Source organism: Sipha flava, unplaced genomic scaffold, assembly GCF_003268045.1.
Source record: "Sipha flava isolate LNK unplaced genomic scaffold, YSA_version1 17052_pilon_pilon, whole genome shotgun sequence".
Lineage (NCBI taxonomy): Eukaryota > Metazoa > Arthropoda > Insecta > Hemiptera > Aphididae > Sipha > Sipha flava.
This window is the reverse complement of record NW_020271895.1, coordinates 273-2800: the sequence shown is the minus strand read 5'-3', so window position 1 is coordinate 2800 and position 2528 is coordinate 273. Positions and strand designations below refer to the sequence as shown.

The 2528-nt window shown below is 23.8% G+C and overlaps 1 protein-coding gene across 1 annotated transcript; it reads left to right on the top strand.

The window, feature by feature from the left end:
• Positions 1-808: 808 nt before the first annotated feature.
• On the top strand, positions 809-2095 carry LOC112679883. The gene is made up of 4 exons (XM_025549816.1): positions 809-956; positions 1636-1719; positions 1785-1953; positions 2011-2095. The coding sequence occupies exons 1-4, from the start codon at positions 809-811 to the stop codon at positions 2093-2095; spliced, it is 486 nt and encodes a 161-aa protein (XP_025405601.1).
• Positions 2096-2528: the final 433 nt, after the last annotated feature.

Genomic DNA, 2528 nt, shown 5'->3' with positions numbered 1-2528 from the left:
AAAAAAATGTTGATTTCGCTCAAGTTGATTGAGAAGAATTGGTGAAACATGTACCAACTAGGTGGTTATCTCTTGGTTCAGCAATTGAAAAAATTTTAAAATTTTATCCAACCTTAATATCATATTTTATATCAATAGGAGATGAATGTCCCAAAGTTCTTCAAAAATTACTATCAATAAATGCAGACACTGATACAGAGCAAGACAATTATCTTTACACTAAAACCTATATATATTTAACTTTTTGTGCAAATGTGGTTCAAATTTTTCAGCAAACTAGTAAACGATTACAAAATATGGATACTTTGCTACATAATTGTATGAAATTATGGATTATTTAAGAACTAACCTCACAGAAAGATTGGAGTAACAATTTTTTGGAGCACATTTCATTTCATGCAGACAACATTTAAAGGCAAACAAATTTGAAAAGTATAAGACAATCTTTTGGCAGTTTTATATAAATATTAATACATATTTATCTAAGTTGTTTAATTTCTCTGATGACAACATTTTTAAAGTGATTGAATGCTTACAATTAAAGAATGAAATTTCCTTCGACGATTTAGTTAAAGTTGTTAAGACATTACAAATAGAAAATATTTCTTTAGATGGCCTTTTTAATGAGTATTGCATAATAAAATCTATTTTAAATAATGTTTATAGTATAGAATAAAATGTGTACTCTAAGTAGACAAAAATATTTTCAAGTGGCAAAAAAGAAAATTTCAAAAATATATTTCTATTAGTTTCATATGTGTTAAATATTCCACCATAAAATGCTTATGTTGAAAGAATTTTTTCTATAATGAATCAAAAGTGGTCAAAAGAAAGGAACAGGTGCAAAGTAGAACTTATCAAGTCAGAACTTCAAATAAGTCTAAACTTTGAAGAAAACTGTTCAGATTTTATTGAAAAAATAAAGCTTGACGAAAACTTACTTAAAGCAGTATCAAGTAACAAAAAATATTCTTTTAAAAATAAATGAAAAATTTTCAAGTACAATACTAAAACTACTTTTTCATATTATTCTTAATTTTTAACACAATTATCTTACAATTGTATTTAGTTTGTATAATGTATAAGTATTATAATTCAAATGAAAGCTTTATAATTATTTTATTGTTAATATTTAAAAATACATACGTTAGAATTTTTTTTTTTAGGCTTACTTGATTTTGTATTCCATAAGTATTTGCATACATTATATATAATAAAATAAAGAGCCATATTTATATTATTATTTTTAATTTTAAGGAGCTAAACAAATTGACAAAATCTTATTTCATTGGGATGTTTATAAATAAAACTTAATATTTTCAACAAAAAATATGTGTCCGGTAATTATGACACTGAAAGGTGGTAACCCTCTAAGGGTGGTTAGGGCTTCAAATCTCTCCCCCCCCCCAGAAATATATAAAACATGACCTGACCAACAAATTTAATATTTGAGTCAAATTTTTTATGACATTTGGAAATAAAAAATATAAATATATTATATAATAAGTAATTAACTCTCCCCCCTCGTTCTCCTTTGATGCGATTTATTACAACGACCAATAATTTACTTCATATGAACTAATTTTAAATCAACCATGAAGGTAATTAATTAATTATTTAAATATTTTTTTACAGTCATAATAATTTATTTTTGTCATGGAACAGCAGTCACTATCACAACTTCGTTGACTTCAAAAATGGTAAAACCCCAAGAACTTGGTATGAATTAAAATTTTATTATTATAACAAAGTATTATGAATAAAATTATAAATTTTTATAATAGGACGATTAAATTCAATTCAAACTGGTATGAATTTTATACTGACAATGGGTACGTTAGTTGCGTACAATGTCCCACGTGGTAGCTATCATCATTTTTCTGAATTTGGTCATTATTGTTTGGTGATTTTCTTGTATGTGGTTTTGACCTTGCCTATATTAGGTGTATTCGTGTAAGTATTTTTTTAATAATAAATATTTTGAATAATATGTAAATAATCTGTTTTCAGGGCTTTTCATTTTAAGTATAGAGACTTCTTGACTGAGAAAACCCCGACGAAAATCAACAATTCTATTTACACAATTAGTCGTTAATAGTTAATATAACCATAAATAAAATAAATTAATATTTATTATTATTAAATTGAATTATACATTTAGAATATATTTAGATAAGAATTTATCATTTACCTAATTGATTTGTTTTTGTGATAATTCATCTTTATAATAATTACAAAAGGTTTAATGTCGCAATGAAAAGCATAAATACTTATATTATTTTTTTTAAATTTAAATTAATTGTTATTAAATTTATTTATATTATTAATACAAATGTACACATAAATGAATTAGAATTTAATTTATATAATTATACAATTTTCTTAGAATTATAAGAAGAAAAGCTTGTTAAATAGTATTATATCTCTATAGTTGATCTATTCGTGGATAAAAAAAACTAGAAGAGATATAAGTCAAGGTAATTATGGTTGAATAAAATCTATCATATATTATTTCCAAACACAGAGTA